The sequence below is a fragment of the Bolinopsis microptera genome, chromosome 12 (genome assembly GCF_026151205.1).
Source record: "Bolinopsis microptera isolate Bmic1 chromosome 12, MBARI_Bmic_1.0, whole genome shotgun sequence".
NCBI classification, from domain to species: domain Eukaryota; kingdom Metazoa; phylum Ctenophora; class Tentaculata; order Lobata; family Bolinopsidae; genus Bolinopsis; species Bolinopsis microptera.
Window position 1 is genome coordinate 5,835,387 of NC_087083.1, and position 22,789 is coordinate 5,858,175.

At 40.4% G+C, this 22,789-nt stretch overlaps 2 protein-coding genes across 2 annotated transcripts; both read left to right on the top strand.

Annotated features, from left to right (window-relative positions):
- Positions 1-1,583: 1,583 nt before the first annotated feature.
- On the top strand, positions 1,584-8,645 carry LOC134824086 (uncharacterized). The gene is made up of 9 exons (XM_063835793.1): positions 1,584-4,920; positions 5,064-5,177; positions 5,480-5,559; positions 5,717-5,823; positions 5,927-6,158; positions 6,398-6,557; positions 6,880-7,058; positions 7,448-7,589; positions 7,738-8,645. Exons 1-9 carry the CDS (start codon positions 1,658-1,660, stop codon positions 7,892-7,894), a joined length of 4,434 nt encoding a protein of 1,477 aa, XP_063691863.1. The 5' UTR covers positions 1,584-1,657; the 3' UTR covers positions 7,895-8,645.
- An 11,591-nt stretch (positions 8,646-20,236) lies between these two features.
- LOC134823839 (uncharacterized) lies at positions 20,237-21,229 on the top strand. The gene is made up of 2 exons (XM_063835438.1): positions 20,237-20,294; positions 20,886-21,229. Exons 1-2 carry the CDS (start codon positions 20,237-20,239, stop codon positions 21,227-21,229), a joined length of 402 nt encoding a protein of 133 aa, XP_063691508.1.
- Positions 21,230-22,789: the final 1,560 nt, after the last annotated feature.

Below are 22,789 nucleotides of genomic sequence, written 5' to 3' on the forward strand. Positions count from 1 at the left end.
ATTGCTCGATGAACTGTATTTTGTATTGTAGTAGTTGGGGCATAGCGTTTATCATAAACGACTTATATATAAATTAGTAAGTTATTTGTGATATAAACCATGCCTCAGACTTAAATTTTTGTCGATGCTATACTGAACGGTGGTCGATGATTCTGATTTGTAGTTTTACTTATAGGTTTATTTGTAGTTTTATTTATTTATGCAGCATGTGGTAGTAGTCATCCAACCAACATCCGCCACTGCAATAATAACACGAACACCAACAGTATATCATTCTCGCCGTTACAGCAGGTTACCCTGGTACCCTGGTACAGGAAGAGATAATATAGTGTTGTTTCTAGACACTTCCCTTCTGCTTGTAACCGTGTACTTGTGCTGAGTAGCTACTTTATTTGTGCCTCATTTTGTAAATATTTCCTCCTAAGAATGAGGAGGAGGGACTGTTCGTATTTTGATATTCCTGCCAATAATCCACTGATCGCCGTGCAAAACAAAGTTATATAGACTAATCGAGTAATAACACGTTTATACTTATTTCGGAGCACAATTTTGTGCAATGTAAGTCAAAATGTGTTTAGATCAAATCTTTAGTTCGTGCATTCTTCACATCGCTTGCATTCTTTTTCCACTCTGCCAATTTGTTTGGATAAAATCTCTAATTCGTGCATTCGCATTTTTCACATCGTTTGCTACAGCCTAAATTACTTATACATATTAATTATACCGTGTAAGTAGCTTAACATAATGCTCACTCTAACAAACCCAGCTGGGTAATCTCTCCAGGAAATACTTCCTCGCGGTATATCATATAATTTAATCGCCATTAAAACTCTAGATTATAATGTAATACAAAACAGTGTCTTTCACCACTCCTAATGACATTAAACTAGGTGGTAGTACTAGTGAGTAGTGAACTCCTAGGTATTTTGCCTTGTTCGTTTTTACTGTTTTAAATTCGCTCAAATCACGTTGATTGTCCCTATTTTGCCAAAATTTTTCAAGGGCGAGGAGGAGGACTCCGGTACCCACGCAGTACCCACGCGGTACTCTCTCGGTACCCACTCCGGTACCCACGCGGTACCCACGCGGTACCCACGCGGTACCCACTCCGGTACCCACGCGGTACCCACTCCGGTACCCACGCGGTGCCCACTGTACTCCGGTACCCACGCGCTACCCACGCGCTACCCACTCCGGTACCCACGCGCTACCAACGCGCTACCCACTCTGGTACCCACGCGCTACCCACGCGCTACCCACTCCGGTACCCACGCGGCTAGCTACGTTACAGCGTATTATCTTATCATTGTATTTGTGAAGTATATTATTTAAAAAGCACATACACGGAATCATCAAAAATTTTCATCAGAAACATCAAAATAATGCGACCCTGAAATAATTTTCCTATCCGGATATTACATATATTATTTACCGAATGCTACTTCCTAGTTGGTAATTCATGATCAGATTTTGTTTACCGATCTGACACGGTGATCATTACTTCATTCGGGGCACTCTGTTTGTTTGCTCAGTACGTTACTTGATTTGATGTGGTTCATTGTGGCATGAGACCAGCAATTACTTAAAATGTGTGTAAGTCTGCAAAGGTAGTACCTCTGGAGCAGTGACCGGATTAATAACCCCGGAATATCTGACAATGTTGTGTAAATCACTATCAGTAACTTCAGCTCCACATATAACCCAGGAGATGGGGAGTCTGGAAGAATGGCTGAGGCAAACGGTAACCAAGACAAAAAGCCAAACCGAAGAACCAATGGCACAAGAAGTGGGAAACTGGGTCGAAATCCGTCTGTTCATATCATCCACATTCGTGGACACCCAGGCAGAACGAGATGTGTTAGTTAAACGGGTAATACCGAGTATTAACCGTAAAATGGCAGATAGGTTTATCCGGATAGTACCAGTGGATCTGAGGTGGGGAGTCCTGGCGGAGGAGAGCAAAGATTGCCACACAATCCAGAAGACGTGTCTGAACCAGGTTGATAAGTGCAGGTTAACTCCACAGCAGACCCCATGGTTCCTGGGTCTGAGGACCTCGCGATATGGCTGGGTTCAGAATGACATGATGCCTAGTCATGGGTTTGAGAATCCTGACCTCTTCAAATGGATTGATGAGTTTGCTAGTTCCGGTAGAACTGGAGTGAGTATAACGTCTTTAGAATGCATCCATGCTGTCCAAAATCCATCCAAAATGCTGTCCTCACCTACCGTGTTTTTCTACCAACGGAATATTGACGAAGGTCCCCTGGAGGAACAGTATATCGAGAAGAATATGAGGTGGGTGTTTGATTTCGAATACAAAGAGGCTGACGAGGAGATACCTGAGGATTCCAAATACCAGTACAGTAAAACGGAAGAAGCTCTTAAATTTTCTAATGATCTGACAAATCTTAACAAGTATCTTCAAGACATCCCCCATGTGAAATGGAACGAGTTTGAGGTCGGTTACGAACATGGTGGTGCTAAGTTCACCTGCAAAAGAGAGGGTGCTAAAAGTTTTGGGGTGGGTTACACTTCATCTTTAGAGGCATTTGAGGACCAGGTTGAGAAGGATTTGATTGAAGCTATTCAAGAGAACTTCAAGTCTGATTCCTCTAGCATCAATGATTTCCAGATGGAGACGGTACAGCATGAAAATGCGATACGATTAAAGGCCTCGACATTTGTTGGAAGAACATCATTAGTGGAAGTCTGCACTGTCCACTGTAAAAGCTCAAGTGATGATAGAAATGTTATGATCCTTCACGGAGAACCAGGTTGCGGTAAATCGGGTCTGCTTGCTGCTGTTACCTATGAAGTTACCAAGACCAGTCGTGAAAGTGGCAACTTTGTTTTTATCCACGTGGTAGATTCCTGCCCTGGCTCTAATGTTCTAGAACAGATGCTGAGGAGGTTGCAGTGGGCCTTAAGAGATTTTAGGAGGAGCAACGGTGAAATAAACATTTCCTCGGATCCCCCTCAATCTGCGTCTGATCTGAGAGCCGAGCACCACAACTTCTTGACTGCCACCGCTGAGAAATACCCTAACAAAAGGTTCCTGATAGTTGTAGATGCTGTTAATCAGTTTCATGAAGGAATGAAGGCGTGGGACATGTGGTGGTTACCTCGCAAGGAGACAACGTCGAATGTTAGGTGCATGATCTCCACTCTTAACAAGGAAAACGGAACCTTTGATAATGCACAAGAAGCGTGTCCTGATGCTGTGCTGACCCCAGTTCTGCAAATGTCTGACGATGATCTGGAAGGAATGGTTTCTGCTACTTTGGCAAGATTCAACAAAAAGTTGACAACCTATGACGACTCTCTGCTAGGAAATCAAATGGAGGTCTTGCTATCAAAGAGCGCTTCTCCACTATACTTGATCGCCTGTTGTGAAGCGCTCCGGAAGTTTGGTATCTTTGAGCGGGTGAGTCAGTATATAAAAGATTTCCCAACCACTATCACTGAGTTGTTCAGTTTTCTCCTTGATGACTGGTCGGAAGAATATGGAAAGATGTTCGTTGAGGATGTAGCAGGATTGATTTGTTGTTCCAAGGATGGTCTACTTGAGAACGAAATCAATGACTTGCTTGCTTTCAAAGAAGAAAGGGACAGGGGGGACGAGGAATATCTGTATGATTCCTCCTTCAGTCGTATCTATGATTCTTTAGCAAGCTTCCTCGCTGCAGGAGGGGGTGGATACTTAAGGTTCTTCCACGACCAACTGAAATACACAGTAAAAGACAAGTTCCTGAACGACGAGTTTGCTCTTGAAACCAACCAATGGTTGTCTGATTTCTTCTTCTCCTGTACTGAATCACAACTCTGCGAGGAACCCGAGGAGGATCCGGCTGCTTATTACGAACATGTTTTACAACAGCTTGTGTACCACCAACTGAAAGCAACTCCCAAATCTGACAAACTGACAGCTCTAGATTCTACCCTAAGGAATATCTACTTTGTAAGAGAAAGGATTCTTTACAGACAGACCCAAGATCTGATGGACGAGTATGAACTAGCTATAAAGCGGTGCTCCAAGAACCATGTTAATCTGGAGATCTCCACAGCTCTGACTCAATGGATGAAGTTTGTACAAATGTATGCAGCTAAGATTGAGGAGTTCCCCCAATTTGCTCGGAACATGGCGGTCACACAAGCCCCTACATCGTGGGTTACTAAAGACACCAACAAGTTGGATACCCCTCCCTCTAAAGTTGGTTACCCGCTCATCTGGGAGAACATACCCGCTGGTGAGGACACCATGGTCTGCAAATACACCTCCGGTGGGATGGACGTTGCAGCGAGTACTCCCTCAGGTGATGTAGTTGCCATAGCAGCCGGGGATGAAGCCTTGATTCTCGACCAAAGTTCTGGGGAGATCCAACACCGTCTGAAGACATCCTCCTACTCTGTAGCGCTGAGTCCAGACTACGAGAGAGTTTACAGCGGTGGTAGTGATGGTATCTCTGTATGGGACGTTGGTACAGGATCCAAGATAGCTGAAACTGGTGAGGACTTTAAAATGGATGATGTCGTGGTGTGGATCCAACACATTGGTTCCTTTATTGCTACAGGAACTGGACATGCAAGGAAAGCTATCTGCTGGGACGGTCATAACACTTCAGGTGGTATAGCCCTGTTCCCAGTGGACCACAGTGATATTCTAGTACCTTCCGAGAAGTGGGATGTAGGAGCCCCTTGTTACGACTACTGCTACCTGTCCTGTAGAGAGTGGATCTTTGCTGCGAATAAAGGGGAGGTGAGAGGGTTCGATTTGGGAGGGGAGGAGATGATAAAGTTAACTGGAGCGGGGAGGTGTTGTTATGCTGTGGCATCTCATCCTACTGAACCTACTATCTTGTCGGGATCTAACGATCTCGTGATCAGAGAATGGAATGTGGACAGTCAAACTTTAGTCAGGTCATTATAATTTTATTTTATATTAATCAATGTTTTATCAGTTAATATAAACAACCAAATTTGCTCCTTCATGCGATTGTAAGTCGTTCAGTAACTAAATCATTTTGTGAGCCCGCATATTAAGTTATTAAAATAATTTGCAGGACTATCACCGATACCACTAGCAGTGGTTGGGCATTCGGTGGGAACTGGTCCGTGAGCTACGATCCTACAGGATGTTATGTGCTGTCCACAGAGCCACAGAGTCAAAGTCTCAGGTATGTAACCCCAAAGTCTCAGGTATGTGACCCAAAGTTTAAGATATGTGACCCAAAGTCTCAGGTATGTGACCCAAAGTCTCAGGTATGTGATTGTGACCCAAAGTCTCGGGTATGTCACCCAAAGTACACCCCAGGCCCAATGTTTCCATCAAATATCAATCTCTACCCTAAATATTACCCAAAGGTTCACCCTAAAATCCACCCTAAAATTGACCCTGAAGTTGACCCTAGTGTCTATCCTAAAATCTACTCTAAAGTCTATCTTAATGTCTACCCTAATGTCTACCCTACAATCTCAGATTGTACACCTTTGAGGGAAACTTGGTTGATGAAATGAAGGGACACGCTGACTGTATCAACAAAATTAAAATCATTCCAGGTTTGTCATTTCGGGAGTTTGGTGATAATTGTAACTTAATAACTTAAAAGTTGAAGTTGGCTGAACATTTTTGTTGAAGTTAATCTCTTTTCAATTATATGTTTAACACTGCACATCACTGATCGCACATATTTTCAACTGTAACACTGTGCAACAGGTACCCAACAAGCGTTAACGACAGACAGAGGAGGAGCTACCCTAATGTTCAATATACCAAATCCTGAGGATGGGGTCCCTAAGGCTGGCCAGGATATCGACGAGAAGGTTTGAGACTATTTAAGTATACACTTAGTAACCAGTTTATAACCAGTTAGTAACCAGTAAGTAACCACTAAGTGACCAGTAAGTAACCACTACTTTAATACAGGTATTCTGGACTGGCTTTAGTAAAGATGGTAACTTCCTCTTCACGATCTCTAACGAAGCAATAAGAAAATGGAATGCTAAAAGTGTAGAGTTGTTGATCTCGAATGAATTTGACGGGTTTTACCGTACAAAAGGGTTTTTAACATGTGACGAGAAGTGGGTGTATGGTTCAGGAAGGGTGGGCGTTACAAGGTTCTCTTTTGAAGATCTTAGTGTGGGTGGATATCTTGAGGGTGAGACGATACAATTAGAAGATAGTTAGAACATAATTAGAACATAATCAGAACATAATCAGAACATAATCAGAACATAATTAGTTCATAATCAGAACACAATCAAAACATAATTAGAACATAATTGATAGTTCAATATTTTTTTGTTTTTAACAATAATTGCTCGTTCGCTTTTAATTATTTCTTAGGCGCATTAATTGCAAGTCAAAGAATTGAATTTAAAAAGTTTAATTCCTCAGTATTGCCGGATGCTGACGGGAGCTTGTCTGACTTTTCTGTGACAAGTGATGGATCTAAACTGCTGGGGGCAGAGTGTAAGAATATGAACAGTGAAAGCAGTTATGCTTTTGTCTACGACATATCTGATTTTGATGCCGCTGAGGAAATCAACAAATACGAGTTAGTCTAATTAGTAATTACGTTATAATAATTTACATGGTTTAACCGAATATTGACGATAACTCAATAAGCAGCTGACCCAGTTAATTTAACTATATAGCACACCGCTATATTTGATATGTGGATTAATTTGCTGCTTTAGAATGAGGTTAACATCATCATTGCTACTCTAAACTTCAAGCGTATCTCTCTAATGAGAACTCTAACCTCCCTCTAATATGAATTCTAACCTCTTTATTAAGAAGTCTAACCTCTCTCTAATGAGAACTCTAAGTGTAACCTCCCTCTAATATGAACTCTAACCTCTAATAACCATCATTAGCAAGTACGGAGGGAGAATGTTTGCGTGTGACACACACTCAGACAACATGAGAGGGGTGGTGAGTGGTCACAAGGGAACCCACGTGTTCACTCTGACCACATGTGAGGTGCTCTTCTCGATACCACGTGGTTGCTTCTGGGTCTGCTTCTTGGAACTTTCAAACAGGCTCGCTTACTCTGGTTCGTTTAATTTTGAACTATTTATTACAGAGAAAACAAATCGATATTTAAAGGAAGCCTTATGTTTGGTTTGTTGATCGGTCGTTGATTTTATTTCTAAGATTAGTTGTTAAGCGGCCCATTACTAGTTGAAGTATTCCATAAATAACTAAATTTGCCGCTTTAAAAGAAAACTTAATTAATAAATTATTTAATTAAGTAAAAAGTACCATATAGATAGTATTGTTTACATAACAACCTACCTGTAGACGGAGACTCAGTCTACGTGTGTGACGTAACCACTTAGTAACTACGTAGTAACCATTTAGTAACCACTTAGTAACCACTTTGTAACCACTTAGTAACCACTTAGTAGATATGATATTCTTAACCTAACAACCTATCTGCAGACGGAGACTCGGTCTACGTGTGCGACGTAGAATCAGGAGAGGATGTGTTAAAGCTGGAGGGACACAACGAGGAGGTACACGGAGGAGCACTAGTCAGGGAGGAGACTGAGATATACACTTCTTCTGCTGACGGCACTGTCAAGTGAGTGGTGTGATGACGTCACGTGATAGTGTGATGACGTCACGTGATAGTGTATGATGGTGTTCTGCTTCACTTTCAAATCCGCTAATATTATGAATAAGAAGCGCCTTTTTTCACGATATATCTTTACAACACCACAACTACCCAGGTTATTCGACCTGGAAAAGGAGGAATGTATTTACACATTCTTCAACCACCGTGCACAGCAGTACACCAAGGTGGGCGCTAGTCCCTGTGGGGAGAAGGTGGCTGTGGGTAACGCTAACGGCATGTTGTACGTCCTCAAGAGTGGTAACTATCAGTAGTGACTAGTGGTGTTTTGTACGGACTCAACAGTTGCCGTGCATTCATTTACTAAGCTAAGTTGTTGTACAAAGAAACTGTTTTGATTAAGTTAATAATATAAACTAATTACAACACTGAAAATCTATTACCTTTATTGAGGACGTTACAGAAGGAATGAAAATGTCCGTAAATGGAGTTTTCTTTGCATCATATATAATTAAGTTTTACTGCAGGAGAATTGTAGTTTTCTCTCACTCAGCCGGACCAGTATTGTTTTAGACTTATAGTTTGACTGTAAGTTTTATGTTTTATTTGATTTGAGCCCTGATACGGGATATATCTGATTTAGGACTTATGGTGGCGTCCTAGTAGTAGTAGTAGTAGTAGTAGTAGTAGTAGTAGTAGTGGCAACAGTAGTTTATATGAGTATGGAATATGAATGAATATCATGTGATGATTTCACGTTTTTGTAAAATTAAACAAATATTTTGCTCCCACTGCCAAATAGTGGATGAACACATTTTGGTTGAAAAGTGTTCATTTTAATAATATAGTGGTAAGTGGTTCCATAATTAATTTGACCGTTTGTGTAGAATAACATAGTAAGTTTGATATTGCTGGCAAATAGGATAGTTCTTCGCGTTGATCGGTTCGTTTATTAATTTTGTATTGACATGACATTTACTGAGTAATTTGTTAGTTATGTTTTGATTTTTAGAATTGAATTCGTTATAATATTGTGATACATTTTTGCTACTTGCTATTTCTGTTACTTATCTTTGTTTAGGTTAGTTCAATGAAATCTAGTTTATGGTTGAGTTTCGGAATGTTCTTTAAGTAGTCGTGGATTTCAAACACCAATCGCTCCATTCACGTCAATAAATTAAAAAGTTGTGCTTATTCATATAAGAAACAATTTTACATAAATAGAATCTAGATACAAAATTAATGGATGTTGCAGCACTTTCCTGAAGCTCAAAATGTTGATTTAAAAACGTTAATGTGTACGCGCAAACATTTACATGTGCAAACGTGTTTCTACGGTAACTTTACAAATTTAAGTCCTATGTTAAAGTTATAATTTTAATAGATCATTTTAAAATAACAACATATTTTTTAAAAATGTTTTCAAAGAAAAAAAACCATCCAATCCCTAGTTTGTACACTAAAAAACATGAAAATATATGATACTAAACAATAATTTCACCTTTGTAAAACTCTAAATTTATCTCAATTACATATCAAACTACTTATTTAAATGATCAAATTGAAGTTTCGTCGCATTTAATGTCATTTTCTGTCTTGCCCACATTTTCATTCTCCGTTCTCACCCTTAATTCTGACATCTCTGTAGCACGACTTACATGGCCAGCTGTGTCACTACTCACTCTTTTACCACAAACTTTGGTAACAAATCTCCTTAGAGCACTCATTGGCCGCATGAGGTATTGTGATAAGGTGTTATCATACAAAAGGGGGTTAATGACACTATTGATAGGTAAAATTACAATTGAGAAAAGTGAATACCAGGGGGTGGCGTCCAAAACTGAGAGAGAGTTCAGACAACATATTAAAACGAATGGGACCCAACAGCAAAAGTCGGTTGCTATGATGATAGAAATCTTTCTTTGCATTTTTCTGTTGCGTTCGGAGATTTGGCGGTTGTCTCTCATTAAGTTTCCTGATTGCAGTGACACTATATTGATATATAGATAAGATAGAGAAATTATCAGAAGCAGAAGAAATTTATCGCTAAAATGCTCCATGAATACAGTTTCTGGGGATCCTTATTAGTGACAAAATACTTGAACATGCAAACGCCGTCATTGCCATAGAAATCAACTTTTCTGCTTTCCAACCCTCCGTATATACTGGAAAACATCCCATTGATCAACTCGAGCGTCATTTTCCAGCTCATTGAGCTTTGATCCCTTCCGGTTCTACCATAGTATGCTTGAATAACCTTAAGATGAACCTCTTTGTCTGGATACCCCAAAAACATTGGATTGTTTTTTTGATAACTTCTCCCGTTTACAAAGAAGTCTTCAAACATTGGAATTATCGGTGAAACTGCAATCCCTAAAGATGACACGATGATCAGAAGAAGTACTAAAGTTATTTTCATGGAGGACTTCCATGAAACTCCACTTTTTGTAATATTCATAGCATTTTTGATGCCGAAAAGTCTAGTAACACTGAGGCAAGTCATGGCAAAGAGTGAAATTTGTGATCCAGCAGTACTACAGATACCAAGAATCGAGCAATAAACACTGCTGAGCCATACGCTTTGTTCGGAGCAGTATGATGGTCCGTACAAATAGTCCACTACAGATATTGCGAACAGATAACCCCCAACTAACAAGTCTCCTGCACTGATGAACACGATCAGAAGTTTATTCAACAACCCCACGCTGGTATTTTTTGCATTCCTTAGTGACCTCAAAGATATGAATATAATTAATCCATTGAATGCCACTGCGAGAATACCAACAATCCACGAAGAAACTTTTAGATAGATTCCGTCTATTATCTCCCTACCACACATATCATTACATTCATCATTTAAATCTTCACAGTCAATACGACCATCACAATATTGCCACTTTGCAATTCTGGTCTTCGAGAAAGGACACTGGAATTGATTTGTGCACTTTTTCTCATCTGATCCATCCCCGCAATCATCTACAAGATCACAAACCTTGTCATAAGTAACACATCCGTTATTTTCACACAAGAAATAATCGTTATGATACGCTCCTTTTGAAGTTGTGACAAATGTTAAATATTCCATGTTTGTCACGGTAAAAATTCTGTTCGGGTACTGGCCTCCGCATGAATCGTATTTCATTGGTGCTGATAAGGGGCATTGTGACTCTAAACAGTTCCCTGCACAGCTTGTATAAAGATACATTTCTCCAAAGGTATAATCACAGTTTACTGGTTTATCAGGCATTGTAATTGCCATTAAGTTTTCTAAGCCAAACGTTTTCTGCATAGGGTATCGGAAAAAGGTCTTTGAACATTTTTCGTCTAATATCTGTAAACTTTCTAGACCCTTCATGCAATACGGGAAAACCTTTTCTGCCCTATTTTTACCTTTAATCATTGTTTTAGATAGCTCAACTGTACCCTTGGACAATTTGCAGATTCCATTTTCGTTACCACACGTCTCCACCATATCACAAAGCTGAGTTTGTGGAATAAACTTTGTTTCACTGTGTAAGCAAAGGAAATCGTCAGTGCAGTAATCATTGCTGATAACATACCTTCTTGTTATATCCAACCCGCACGTCGGCCATATTGGTTGTTCATCTATTGAGGAAATACAGTCTTCGTCACTATCACCCAACCATGCTAGAGGTAACGGAAGACTTTCGCTTTTATTACCTACAGCCCGAACACATTTTTCGTGGGTCATCTCTGTGCATTTGTTCTCGTCGCTATCATCAGCGCAATCTTTTCTGCCATCACATATTTTGTGCTTATGCACATAGCAGGAAGGCGAAAGATGTTTGCAGTTGTTTTCCATTCCATCATCGCATATTCTTACATTTGATATTCCGTGGCAGATGGCTAACTTTGAAATGTTACTCCTAAACCCATTTACCAAGCAGCTCATTCCTACTCTAAAAGGATCAGTACAGTTTGTTTGATCCATCATATTAGTACAATATGGCATCTCTGTTGACGTTATCCAGATATTATCATGACGAATTATTATCTCTGGGCTAAATCGAAACGCCGCACACCGAGTAAAGTTGAAAATAGGGGCTGTAAAAGTTTCCGCGTTGTCCGCAATTGCCACTTGGCACACGTCACCTTTGTAATCTTTTAGAAAGTCCTCCAAATTTGAGAATGGATCAAAAACATCACATACTTTATGATCATGAAAGGCGGTAATATGCCCCTGCACATGAATATGAAAATTTGGAAGATACATTCCATCCTTACAATTTTTTCCATAAGTTAAACCGTTGCAATACCCCTCATCACGACAACCAATCCGTTGGCAGACTCCATCACAGTTAATTGAAACAGCTTCTTTCTCTTTTTCTTCCTCTAAACAAACTTCAGTGCTGTTCAAGTTGTTACAAGAACCTAATCGGAACTTGCTGTTACAAACACTGGTTTTACTGTTTAGCACGGAATCTTGGCAAATAAACCGTCCACAAAGCAACGTGTTTGTGCTTAATCTGACGTTAGTTCTTTCAACACAGGCTTGGTAGAATTTGTTATCTTCTCTGCATGTGTCGGTGAAAGTAGTCCCTGTTTTCTGGATGTCGGTGATGTCGTAGAATGTGTCTGAATTTGCACACAAGATAGTTGTTCTGCTGCTGTCCTGGCAAACTTTTTTCAGAAAGCCCCTATGTGCTTTTACAGTACAATCCTCTGAAAATTTGTAGTATCTATTATAATATTATTACGTTTCCTAAATGTTAGAACAGAGAAAGTTGAATTGCTATAAATACTTTACTTATTCAAAAGTGATTATTATTATTATCGTTCAAACCTTTTCTTATTGCAACACATGTTGGAAATTTGATCCCGGAGTGATGACCCAACGTGCCATTTGCGCAATTTAATATCCAGTCTCCTTCCGTTCTAAATTCTTTGTTGCACGTAATGGTTGCTATGGATCCTTCAATGGTCTCCTCAGGATGTATTTTACCGTTTTCTATGCTTGTTGTGCAAACATCTGAAAGGCAAACAGTAAGATCTTTCGGCAAGTTTTAACAATGATGTAAGGATAATAAGATTATGAATAACATCGAATCAAAAAAGCCAGAAGGATTCATAACTCGTATTCTACCTATACAGCTGTTTTGTTCAATTTATTTGATCTACTTATAAACAGTTAAACTACCGGCCCCGTTATTTGTGTCTACAAGTCTACAGGTCGGTGCATGCATTTCCTTCATATAAATTTACAGCAACTCTAAATTCAGTAAAACGACGATTTTCTTATCGACTTACCTGGTGGGTTTGCAGAAAAAACTTCTACTTCGCAGAGAGTAACGATGCCATCTAAGTGGCTACCCGCAAAAATGGTAATTTTACTTCCGTCAACTTCATCGCAATGGACTGTGTACGGATTTATTTTTCTTCTGTATTCAATTGTTCCGCAAAGTCTATCATCAAGGTATATCTGTAGAAGTTTTCTTAATGAATAAGTGTTTGTCTAAAGAGGATTGTCATGTTCTACCAAGATCACATTTCCGACAAAGGTAAAAAATCTTTGTACTTTTCATAGTCGACGGTTCAAAGATATCGTTTAATCAAGCTACACCATATTTATGTTTCTAAAGTATTTTATTTTATCGCCATCCCGCTGTTCACAAAATGATAAAAATGAAAATTTATACCTTTAATCCATTTATTCTTTTTGCTAACCAGTTGCCATCTAAGTTTCTGTTCCATATTTTTATCAAGTCTATTTGCACGATAGTGGAGAATTCCAGTTTCCACCAAGCTTTGTCACTTCCAGTCCCGTGTCTCTTGGTAGCCGTACAAGTTCCCCTATTACTGTTCAAGAAATGCAAAGTTAGCTATATATAGCTAACTTTAAATTTCTTGAACAGTTATGTTATATATAACATGAATATTTAACCTTGTAGAGATTATGGAAATTTATTTATTGGAATTATCTTTAATACCTGATTGATCAAAATGAACTTAGTTTAGAACAAATATAAAGTGAAATTTGGCCAATATGATGCACCCAAATTTATACATTATAGCCACATCAAAATAACAGCAGTATCTATAATATTTTGAAAAATAATTGCTCACTAATAGCTTCCAAACGTATCTCCGTCAATGGCTCGGCTAGCCACACCCTGCCAGGCAGTACTTTTTTGTGTGGCCACCCCATACTTAGCTATGTTAACTGTAAGGAAATCATTGTCAGAGCGATATTTATCACAATCGAGAAGTACAATTATTATGGATTAATCTTTTAATGGTGTGAAGAAGACTGTTATAAATTTTGATTACCCGTATCTGCCCGCTATTTTCGCCACTTTGCACTTTACACTTTAGTAAATAAGTTATGTTGATAATATTTTTATGATTTTATTTAAACTATAACATTAAATTCCTTTTTGTGTTGAAGCAACACCAAAAACAAAAGACTAAAAAATTTAGCTGACATATGGCTATATGACATCAATGCTCATCTTTTCCAGAAGAAGAGGCCAATGATGATTTAAAACAACCTTCTTGTAAATGAAAACTCAATGCATGCAATACATTGCGAATAAATAATGTTTACGCAATTTTTTATGTTTAACTTTTCCTCAGAAAGAAAACAAAAATGACTCACCTAGATTAGGTCCTCGGTAACTCTCACATCTTTCACTTGGACAGGGTATGTATTGGCTTCCTGCGCAGCACAAACTGTCTCTCTGAATCACACTGCCGTCACACTTGGTACCCTGAGGTTCGTAGTACCCCTCCTTGTTTGATTTACAACAGTACTCTCCGTTGTAGTAGACGTTGGGATGGGAAGCAGGGCATTCACCTGAAAACAAACCTTTTATTGGATTCACAAAAATTCAAGGCTGGTTAGAGTAGAGCCGTAGAGGATTAGGGTTTCGAACAGTCATTCAGGGCCACCTAGAGAACGTGTTAAAAAGTCACGTGGCAGTCGAGTGTAGAGTGATTATTCATCATCCCGTCCATTACAACCAAAGTATTTGATTTTTCTAATAAAACCACCTCTTTATGGTCGGAATACCTAAAAATTGAGTCCATGACGCTTGTTTCAATGTGAAAAAGGATCGATTAAATTAAAACAAAGCTTTTGACTAGCGGGTTAAAAGCCATAATTAAACGAACTAAGGTAAATAATTCAAATGATAACAAAATTGAAGTAAGTGAAATAATTACAAATCGGGCTGGGTCTAAAAATTAACAGAAAGAATTTTTAAACTTTTTATTGAAGCTCATTGTTTTATTGCCTGATTAGTCCTCTAATCATATATGTGGGTGTATTGATGTCCCCTGATTGTTATCATCGGTCACGTGACAAGACATTTTCAGGTAATCTCAGTCCTTATATTTTACAATGTATCCTGTATCAGTATAACATTGATAATAATAATTGAAGGTTTTAATTAAAAAATAGCTTATAACATACGTTTCTTACCAGTGTTGGTTGCATAAGTTAGGATAGAGTTCAGGCACAGAACTATTATCCAAAAACTCCCTAAAACTAACATTTTATCGTTTCTGTGAAAACTAAACGTTTAGTTAGAGAATAAACAATAAATAAATCATATATTTATGTATAAACCCTCACGAATTTGAACAAAACTAATCAATATAAATTACAAAGCATCGTTGGTTGGTATCTTTATAGAATTGATTATACTATGATTATAAATACAATTTAATAGTTAGGGACGAAGTGAGAGTCTCCACTCAGTCTTTATTGTTTAAAACAAATAGTTGTTGACGTTTTGGCAACACGCCTTTGAAAATAGTTTAAAACTATGTAGTTGTGAAAATAGTTTTACAACTTTACAACAACTATTTGTTTTAAGCACTGATAGTACAGACAAATCCGTCTGAAAAAATCGATCTGCCGACACAAGAAGCTTTCTAAGGATTTTTGACGTTTTTGAGTCCCATGAGGTGCCCTTTACGGCTGAACAACTTTTCCAAACTTTTCCACGTGTCTTAAGGCCACTTTTTGCCACTTTACCACTTTTTACCACCTTTCTTGTTTGTCAAATATATTTAGTTGTGAACATCGTAGAAAATTGCAGATTAATCGAGGGTGTTCATATTATCAGGAAAAAAAAAATTTGTGGAGACAATTTTTACCTCAGATAATCAATTAATTGGATAATTATCAATAAGCTAATTAGCAAAAATTAAAATTTTTTTCATTGGCTCAAAATGATTGGAATAGCTTAAAACACGGAGAAAAGTAGTTTTAAGAATAACTTCGAAAATTTGTCACTTACATTTACAAACGTGGAGAAATAGAATAAACGCAAAACGGTCCTTTCCTAAGTCCTAACAGTGTTTCAGTACTCCAAGTAAACCCAATAAATAATTTCGAAAATTGGTTTACAACCATCACGGGTCAAAATAAAAAATATGTTATCCACCAAGTCTTATATATTAGTTAATATTGCAGTACTACTACTACTACTAAACAACAAACAAAAAACCTTGTGCTCAATTCTGACTGTGCCGATTCAAGACATTGCCGCAGCTATGCAGGATGAGTCATTTTCTAATCGTCAAGCTATTATTTTAGACACTATATTCCACAAGTAATCCACAAACACAAACGTCTGCACAGTAATGCCGGACTATGACCTGCTTAACAATGGCAGATTTTTTCTATAATAAAGTAATAGATGAATGATCGCAACCGGACTGTTAATATTTTCGATTTTACTAAAAAGCATTATTTTCCTTCATAAAATAGTCAATTTCAAAATAAAATTTACCAGCTGCGCATTGCGGATAAACTATAATAATATATAATTATCGAAGATTATCAGCCTAAGAAATAGATTATCCTACTCGAACAGTTTAAATCAGTTTTTGGCGCATCGTTGTACTATTTAAATCTTTAGTCAAAGCAAAAAGTTCGAGCACTACCGTATCGAAGGTAGAACGTTATACTTTGAAGGCTCTGTTTCGTTGCGAAATAAATTGATAATTACTACTTACAAAGTTACAAAGAACTTTGAGGTCAAATGTATGGTGGCCTTTCAGAAGCCATATGGTGGCTTCTAGACGGCTTCTTCACAGCAGTATGTGGCCATACCTAATCACTCATTATTCTCTGATTTCCTATTTGACTTATGGTACAGACAAATCCGTCATTAAAATGATAAATCAAATTTCTTACACAACTCGGTCTAATTATTGAGGAAAAGAAGAGGTAGATGGTAATCCAGGGCAACTTGGTCGTTTACCACCTGACAGTCTATGCAACGTCTATGCAACGTCCGTGCAACAACAAAAGAACCGTCTATGCAACGTCTATGCAACGTCCCTGCACAATGAACACTCTATGCACACTCCCTGCACGGTCAGTCTATGCAACGTCTATGCAACGTCTATGCAACGTCTATGCAACGTCTATGCAACGTCCCTGCACAGTACCATATGAACACCGGCTACTAGCCGGCTACTAACCGGCTAGTAGCCACTTTTGTAATAACAGCTCCTCAACTTCACATTAACAACCGGCTACTAACCGGCACTTGAAAAGTGGTCACTAGCCGGCTACTAACCGGCTACTAGCCGGCTAGTGACCACAAAGTGGCTACTAACCGGCTACTAAGCGGTCACTAGCCGGCTATTAGCCGAGCTCTAAAGCAGACCTACTAGTAGCCGGTTCCAAACCGGTTCCAAACCGGCTACTAGCCGGCACTTAGAAAGCGGTCACTAGCCGGCTACTAACCGGCTACTAACCGGCTAGTAACCACCAAGTGGCTACTAACCGGCTACTAACCGGTCACTAGCCGGCTCTAAAGCAGACCTATTAGTAGCCGGTTCTAAACCGGCTTCTAGCCGGCACTTGAAAAGCGGTCACTCGCCGGCTACTAACCGGCTACTAACCGGCTAGTAACCACCAAGTGGCTACTAACCGGCTACTAACCGGTCACTAGCCGGCTATTAGCCGAGCTCTAAAGCAGACCTACTAGTAGCCGGTTCCAAACCGGCTACTAGCCGGCACTTAGAAAGCGGTCACTAGCCGGCTACTAACCGGCTACTAACCGGCTAGTAACCACCAAGTGGCTACTAACCGGTCACTAGCCGGCTCTTAAGCGGACCTACTAGCCGGCACTCGAAAAGCGGTCGCTAGCCGGCTACTAACCGGCTACTAACCGGCTAGTAACCACCAAGTGGCTACTAACCGGTCACTAGCCGGCTCTAAAGCGGACCTTCTAGTTCCAAACCGGCTACTAGCCGACACTTGAAAAGCGGTCACTAGCCGGCTACTAACCGGCTACTATTTGAAACTTGTTATTTGAAACAAATTGTAAATGTAAAGCACAACGTAAATGTAAATACCACATAATCAATCAAAATGATGCTCGCAAATCTTTGCACGTGCAAGTTCATGTAGTAATCATCGTTACCATGGTTACTATACAAATTCCGTTTTTTACCTAACAAATATAATTCTCTGAATTAATTGCCCTGATAACAGAAGGAACCATCACACCCTCCTCTCTCTGATAAAGCGTTACATCAACCCTGGTACTACAATCCTATCAGACCGCTGGAAAGGCTACACACACCTGAATCGCCATGGATATATCCACCTCACCGTGAATCATCGACGTGGATTCATCGACCCTGCAACGGGCGTGCATACAAATACCTGTGAAGGTATGTGGTACCACGCTAAGCGTCACATGAGAGGGGGGCACGGACGAACCAGGACTGATTCAGCTGCAATGGACTTGGCACTCTGTGAATTTATGTGGTTGAAGAGATTTAATCTTACACGTTCTGATGTTTCTGTTCGTAAGAGTTTTAACTTTGAGATTCCTGAGCTCATGAAAAGAACCTTTGGTTGAATAATGGGAAGTTTAATGATTATCTAAAATATATAATTGATGTTGTATTGCATTTAATGAAGTCGTAGATATATCATAATTTTGCAAACTAACCAGATTAATTGTTTTATTTCATGAGGACACTATAATTATTTATATTATATATATTTGCTACCATTTTACTGACACCAGGGCATCAACTTTAACACGACGTTCCGCAAAAACCGTAAAAGATATAATACTCAAATTTGTTATGACTGGGTCAAATGCCTTAATGGCCTTCAAATCAACATAAAAAAATAAGCAAGAATTTCGCCGCGGTCACACCACGCACGATCAATTTTCCCTGCTCAAACCGTTAATGTTTGCAATGAAAAGTTTAATCTTATTGAGTCAAAAAAAATAGGATATTGCATTATTTTGTTGTCATGTCATAAGTTACGAAAATATTCAGTAATAATATAAGTTGCTTAATTCATAAGTACAATGTTTTTAATCGTAATTTATCATTGCGCGCGTGCAGGATTATAATCGAATATTTAGTACGCCGCGCACAAATGTGGGGCTAATTTATTTAAATGGCATCGTTTGACAATTGAAATTCGCGTTGGATAAAACAATTAATTAACACATAGCTGTCGTCGCGCGCAGCAAAACAAACGCCAATAATACCCCCAATTTATGCAGAGTGGTCTATATTGTGAAGGCGCAGACTTTTGTCATAGACGTAGGATCATTTTTTCACCTCATATATCCAAACCCGATTACTTATTCCGATCCCTACGATCTTTTTGCCTTCGGCAAGAGCAGGGAAAAAAATTGGCCAAGAAATAAGAATTTTAGTGCCCAAAATTCGGACTTCCAAGTGGTGTCAAAAACGTGAATTAAATAGGTAATAATAATTTTCACTGGGAGACTTTGCGGCAGGAAACTGATCCGGCCTCCTAAAGTCTTGACACCACTTTAGGGTTAATGGGTTCCTGCTAGTGTTAATAACAGGTAGCTAAACCTTTGTGGCAAGTGTTGTGTGAGTGCTAGCTTCACTGAGCTTATTTGGCCAATTTAGCCTGAGCAAGCTAGCTCGAATTTCTCACGCAGAACTGTTTACATTGGTTAATAGAGACATTGGTTAATAGTGACCACGGTTGTGGTTAGGGTTATGAATAGCTTCGGGGTTAGGGTTAAGGTTGGGATTAGGGTGTCTGTAAAACCGTTTTGTTTGGCTGCAAAACCATAAAAACGGCACGTGAAAATTTGGGCGAGCGAATTAGTTAGAGCCGATTTCTATACATGGCGCTAGCCAGCGCTAGCAGTAGCCGGCACTAGCAGTAGCTGACGAACAATATCGCAACTATATTGCGCTGGCCTGCGCTGGCTGACGAGTAATATCGCAATTATTACATTTTGAAAATAGACGAATGCTCCGCTTGCTCCCACTTTACTAAGAAACGATCTATAAACCGAACCGAAACTGATGGATCCCAAATTATTTATGATATGGGACGCATCAAGTATCATAGTCATTTTTTAATCCTTTTATCAAGATTGTTTAGGTTATATCCCTCCTTTTGCATAAGAATCCCTGCAGGGACGTGATCAGTGAAAACGATGTGATCCCCAATTGAGTTCTAACGGATCACCGCAATCGTTAGGATTTGACGTGACACCATGCATGATAGATCAGATCAAATAACCATGGGTATAACGAGCCCTGACGGACCTGCAGGCCTTTCCAAAAACTATATAAGTAGCATTAGCCACCAACTTATTTATCCCTCGTTCTTTACATCGTTCTTTACTATACATCATTCTTTACTCTTAATCAACATGCGGACCAGAAGAAACAGATATACCGCTCCTACACCTGCTCCTAAATGCGATCACTGTGGGTCTACCGGTCACATCTCCTCAATCTGCTCCAGAAGGACTTACAGTCCCGACCTTCCCTCCCTCAGATGTACTGCCTGCATTCGGACTGTTAGAAGCGCTTACAGAGAGGACCCAGATTATCTACAGATTATAGTACACATCGATCCGTGCTCCCTGCACTCTACACCCACAATTCGACCAAACAGACCTATCCCCACCACCAATCACCGACTTAGAACCTCTTCTACTTCAAGACCTACCCCACCCCCTCCTCCTCCCACTGTTCCAGGACTAGCTCCTCGTACCGCTGCTGCTCCTCAACCGCCTCAACCTCCAGCTCCTCAACCTCCAGCTCCTCAACCTCCAGCTCCTCAACCTCCAGCTCCTCAACCTCCAGCTCCTCAACCTCCAGCTCCTCAACCTCCAGCTCCTCAACCTCCAGCTCCTCAACCTCCAGCTCCTCAACCTCCAGCTCCTCAACCTCCAGCTCCTCAACCTCCAGCTCCTCAACCTCCAGCTCCTCAACCTCCAGCTCCTCAACCTCCAGCTCCTCAACCTCCAGCTCCTCAACCTCCAGCTCCTCAACCTCCAGCTCCTCAACCTCCAGCTCCTCAACCTCCAGCTCCTCAACCTCCAGCTCCTCAACCTCCAGCTCCTCAACCTCCAGCTCCTCAACCTGCTCCTGCACAGCAACCTGTTACTGATCAACAACCTGCTCCCAATTCTCCTCAACCTCGTGCTCAGCAAGCTGCTCCTGGACACCAACCTGCTACTGATCAGCAACCTGCTCCCAATGCTGCTGCTCTGCCTACTGGTCGCAGAACGAGGCGGATATTTTCTTTAGACGGGGTTATAGCGGAATACGACGCCGTTGTGCAGCTAGTCAACTCTGGTCTCTCAAAGTCTGCCGCTCTGGAGCAGATACTTCTCAAGAAAGCGATGTATCGCTGAAGCAGCAAAAGTTGACCTACCAGGTGTCCAACACGCACTGCTGCAACTACGAGACGTCAGACTTCCTAGTGTTTACACCTTCGGTCACTAGTAGCCGGCTAGTGACCGCTTTTCAGGTGTCGGCTAGTAGCCGGTTTGGAACTAGAAGGTCCGCTTTAGAGCCGGCTAGTGACCGGTTAGTAGCCACTTGGTGGTTACTAGCCGGTTAGTAGCCGGTTAGTAGCCGGCTAGCGACCGCTTTTCGAGTGCCGGCTAGTAGGTCCGCTTAAGAGCCGGCTAGTGACCGGTTAGTAGCCGGTTAGTAGCCACTTGGTGGTTACTAGCCGGTTAGTAGCCGGTTAGTAGCCGGCTAGTGACCGCTTTCTAAGTGCCGGCTAGTAGCCGGTTTGGAACCGGCTACTAGTAGGTCCGCTTAAGAGCCGGCTAGTGACCGGTTAGTAGCCGGTTAGTAGCCACTTGGTGGTTACTAGCCGGTTAGTAGCCGGTTAGTAGCCGGCTAGTGACCACTTTCTAAGTGCCGGCTAGTAGCCGGTTTGGAACCGGTTTGGAACCGGCTACTAGTAGGTCTGCTTTAGAGCTCGGCTAATAGCCGGCTAGTGACCGCTTAGTAGCCGGTTAGTAGCCACTTTGTGGTCACTAGCCGGCTAGTAGCCGGTTAGTAGCCGGCTAGTGACCACTTTTCAAGTGCCGGTTAGTAGCCGGTTGTTAATGTGAAGTTGAGGAGCTGTTATTACAAAAGTGGCTACTAGCCGGTTAGTAGCCGGCTAGTAGCCGGTGTTCATATGGTACTGTGCAGGGACGTTGCATAGACGTTGCATAGACGTTGCATAGACGTTGCATAGACTGACCGTGCAGGGAGTGTGCATAGAGTGTTCATTGTGCAGGGACGTTGCATAGACGTTGCATAGACGGTTCTTTTGTTGTTGCACGGACGTTGCATAGACGTTGCATAGACTGTCAGGTGGTAAACGACCAACTTCCCTAATCCAGGTAGGCCGGTTCAGATTAGCACGATTGGCCGTTGATTACCTACGTAATCAACATTTTCTTTTTTACCCTCTATAATAATAACATTTGACATGGACAATATTTTAATTCAAATTCCACTAAATTTCACTCTGATAGTGATAAAGTAAGACGTAAGTAGTTTGAAAGGTGATTGGCCGGATATCATAACAATGATTTCGGTTTATCATGATCAGGGTAGCATGAAACGTAAAGAAAAATGATTTCCAGGGAAAAAAGTCAAAGGGGGGGGGGGGGGGGGGGGGGGAGGGTGATCAGGCTATGATTACGTAATATTGTTATCAGGAGGGGGGTTGGGTCTTGATTACGGAGGGGGAAAAATTGTTTAAAATATTGATTACCTTACTCGGGAATATTATGACTGGGATAAAGTGGTGGGTTTTGGAAAATTCCGCCATATTTTTCCCGGTCATTAATTTTCCCAGTCATAAATTAACCCGCTATAATGTTCCCGAGTAAGGTAAACTAATAATAATACATTTTGATGCTTGGTGGGTTTTGGAAAATTCCGCCATATTTTTCCCGGTCATTAAT

What these genes read in the sequence shown, in the direction of transcription:
- LOC134824086 (XM_063835793.1), top strand. Translation starts at nt 1,658, where the DNA reads ATGTTGTGTAAATCACTATCAGTAACTTCAGCTCCACATATAACCCAG. An exon ending in GCCAGGATATCGACGAGAAG is followed by an intron (nt 5,824 to 5,926) that starts GTTTGAGACTAT and finishes ACTTTAATACAG; the next exon opens with GTATTCTGGACTGGCTTTAG. An exon ending in AAACAGGCTCGCTTACTCTG is followed by an intron (nt 7,059 to 7,447) that starts GTTCGTTTAATT and finishes ACCTATCTGCAG; the next exon opens with ACGGAGACTCGGTCTACGTG.
- LOC134823839 (XM_063835438.1), top strand. Translation starts at nt 20,237, where the DNA reads ATGCGGACCAGAAGAAACAGATATACCGCTCCTACACCTGCTCCTAAA. An exon ending in TGCTCCTAAATGCGATCACT is followed by an intron (nt 20,295 to 20,885) that starts GTGGGTCTACCG and finishes CTCAACCTCCAG; the next exon opens with CTCCTCAACCTCCAGCTCCT.